General features: G+C 41.6%; 1 protein-coding gene across 1 annotated transcript; it reads left to right on the forward strand.

Annotated features, from left to right (window-relative positions):
* Positions 1-259: 259 nt before the first annotated feature.
* LOC111963410 (transmembrane protein 263) lies at positions 260-2,805 on the forward strand. Its single transcript, XM_023986832.2, has 3 exons — positions 260-548; positions 1,351-1,435; positions 2,389-2,805. The coding sequence occupies exons 1-3, from the start codon at positions 540-542 to the stop codon at positions 2,694-2,696; spliced, it is 402 nt and encodes a 133-aa protein (XP_023842600.1). The 5' UTR covers positions 260-539; the 3' UTR covers positions 2,697-2,805.
* Positions 2,806-3,389: the final 584 nt, after the last annotated feature.

The raw sequence follows: 3,389 nt of genomic DNA on the forward strand, positions 1-3,389 counted from the left end.
GGTGAATGAATGTATTACCAAAATATAAAATATGTACTGATCCTTGTGAATTAATCATACGTCATGATCTTTTTGACCATTATAGTCCAAAGGGCTACTCGAAATTCGGCAGCATTACATAACATGTTTTCTTTAAGTGAATCCTGAAAAAATATGTATTCCGTCTGCCCCGTAGAACACATAAGACATGTAGCACTCATGAATAAAATAGAGAGAGCTGGAGCCTGTTTGAGGTGACGCAAGATCCGGAGAAAACGAGTGCAGTAGTTGAGGCGCCACGTCGGCAGAACCAACAAGATACATCCTATATTTTTTAAGGAAAGTTTGAAACCGCGAAAGTACGATTTTACGTGCGTTAAAATACAGGACAACACGCTATTAAAGTATAGCTTTGAATAGAGGAGTTTGAACAAAAGTAAAAAGGCACCGGGGGCTGAAAATTGTAATAATATTTTCAGGAAACAAACGAGCGCACCAATTTTTCGTCTCAGGTGCGTAGCAGTCCCTTCTACAAGCGGGCATCAGAAATTACTGGAAACATGGTGAAGGTAAGGATATGTCTGTTCTTCTGTATCGATTTATGTATGTGTTTACGATAAGTAAAGTGATAGGCTACTGCATATCAATTGGGGTATGATAAAACCAATTGCGCACGAACGACATATACGAAATTGATTAGATCCGGACTGAGTGATGCACTGTGCTTCCTTTCAAGCAAACAGTAGGTTAAGGACATTTTTTAAATATTAAACTAAATCTACAGCCCAAATTATTGACGTTGTGTGTGTGTGAAATTTCGCTAGCGTTATGATTTGAGTGTTTTCCCTGTGCAGCCTATGTAACCAGGTAATTGGAGCTTTCACAACAGGACGACTTTTTAAGACTCCTTTAAAAGCCTGTAGCCTTAGCTTTGTCATATTTTTGATTTTTTTTTTGGTTGATTTAACAAAATGGCATTTTAAATCAACACGAAGCAAACAATGATTGTCGTATGGTTTTGCATCAAGAGTAAGAACTTCCAACAAGCACTGGTTTTGAACGTTTGTGCTTGACGGGCTCCGTCAAAAATTGAACGTTTTGTGCATGAAATCCCAGCGCATAACCTTACTAATAATATGCAGTTATTTAACCTACTTGTGCCTTTTGAGCACTGTTTCATGGCTGCTCAGAATTTGCACCGATCTTTCTATTCAGAAATACATTTCTAAGTGTTAGATTATACTGTTTTGACTTTTSCAACAGGCTTATAGTGTTGATGGTTTAACAATTTGTAAGATATACTACTTGTATGAACTTGCTTATTAAATTGCATGTATTCTAGCCTAATCAGTATTGTTTTTGTTCTGTAAGAACGTGAACGCCACCCCAGAGCCCCAGCCTGAAGGTTGTCTCGTGGAAGAAGAACCTGAGTTAACTGGAAGCGAGCCCACAGCAGGTAAATAACACAATCATCAACAGTGCGTTGAACAATATCTCTCTGCGCTGTAGCCATCTCTCTTGGTGGGCAATTAAAGCCCCCTTTGTCAAGGGACACTTGAACCATCTGGGATAAGGTGCATTTCAGGGTAAAGGGTTGTGTTGCTGTTTAACAAACTGTAGAGATGTATTAAGGGAGTATGTTTGTTTGTGATCAGGTGAGGTTGTAGCTCTCAAACTCAAGGTGGCATTCTGCCTTCAACCCTACAGTTTTCAGTCATTCGCTTCGTTCCCAAAGACCTTGTGTACTACAATCCTGAAGCTGTTTTTTTTAACGTTTAGAAATGCCAATCATCGCTTGCAATATGGTTTTCGAAACCATATGGCCCTTATTTTTCATCAGAGTAAGAATCCTTCAACAACAAAAATATGCACACACTATAGCAGTTTTGCACATTGGTTTCATGTACCAAATAAAAAATGGAATGTTTCCATCGCCTCTTCAACTCTACCAATAGTTTGTCACAACTGTTGCGTTAAATAGCAAATGTGCTTACTCTGGATGATCATTCTCATACCATGCAATTTAAACTGCATGGTTTCTCCGAGTTGTAGTAGGAGGACCACACACCATGTCATCGTGTGCCTCAGTTTACTTCGATATGATGGTTATGTCGTACCAAAACTTTGTGTTCCATCACAGCTGTTGTGATTTTTACCTGGTATGACTTTACTCACTTAACTGGATGGGAATGTGGTTACTAAGTAGAATACCTCAATGTATTGACATGCCTTACTATTGTTTAATGATATGATTCATTGTGTGTAGGCCTCTTTCTCTGCTGATGGTTCTGCTGATGGTCTGTTTCACAAACATGATGTGTGGTCCTCACTCTCTGGTCTTTCGCTATCTGTTATGTCCATCTTTCTAAAACTGTTTTGCGTGTGTTCTAAAACCCATCTCTCTCATAGATGAGGGGAAGGATGCAGGTAAGGAGCACCCCGAGGCCCAGCCGGGCATGATCTGGCGGGTCGGGGGTGGCCTGTTCCGTGCCAGTAAAACTGTGGTGGGCGCCACGGTAGGAGGAGTTGCCTGGCTCGGTGGGAAGAGTCTGGAGTACACTAAATCAGCAGTTACTTCAGTCCCCTCAATGAGCGTCAGCCTGGTGAAAGGGGTCGCCGGGGGCGTGTCATCGGTCGCCGGGGGCGTGTCATCAGTGGGTTCCACGGTAGCTGGCAAAGTTCCGTTCAGAGCCAAGACAAAGGACAAGGCAGAGTGAGGAGGAGATGATGACGATGATGGACACGCAACACAATGCATCGCCCCACCGACTGAGCCATAAGAGGAAGTGATGAGTTGAAGCTAGTCGCCATGTTTTCAAAGTGGATTGATTTCGTTAGTTTTTTTTCTTCGTTTGTACATCATTCACTAAGTTGTACCTGGGGAAACAACATGTTCAGTAGTGCCTTTTGTAGCCTCCCCCTTCTTTCCCTGTTCTTTTTTTTTGTCATTTTTTAAAATCTGTGTTTTTGTTAGTGTTGAAGAGGGAGATTACTATTTATTCAGGCCAGAAGTCACAATTGTCCCCCTCGCCCTCTATTCCCCCCCCCCCAAACACCATTTCACTGAGCAGTGTGTACAGGGGTCTTCATCCAAACCTACATGGTCCCCTGAAGCCTTAAGACAATGTAAAGCAGTTATATAAGGAGGGAGAGAGATACAGGCATGCTAGGTTGGGTTCTTCTCTTCCACCATTTAAAGCCTGGTTTGTGGTTTATYATGTGCTGGAATTTTTGTATGAGTTTTTTTTTTGTGGCCGCAAACCCAAACACAGAACATTAGCTTGTTTCGATATGCTACAGTGAACCATGTGAAGATAGCTTTTTGGGTCTTCTGAAAAGAGTTTGATAGCATTTCRAAAATAAGAGTTGGAGGTGATGTGGTTCTGAGAGCCAATAGCCCTGTTTAGGTT

This window comes from Salvelinus sp. IW2-2015, linkage group LG1 (genome assembly GCF_002910315.2).
Source record: "Salvelinus sp. IW2-2015 linkage group LG1, ASM291031v2, whole genome shotgun sequence".
NCBI classification, from domain to species: Eukaryota; Metazoa; Chordata; class Actinopteri; order Salmoniformes; family Salmonidae; genus Salvelinus; species Salvelinus sp. IW2-2015.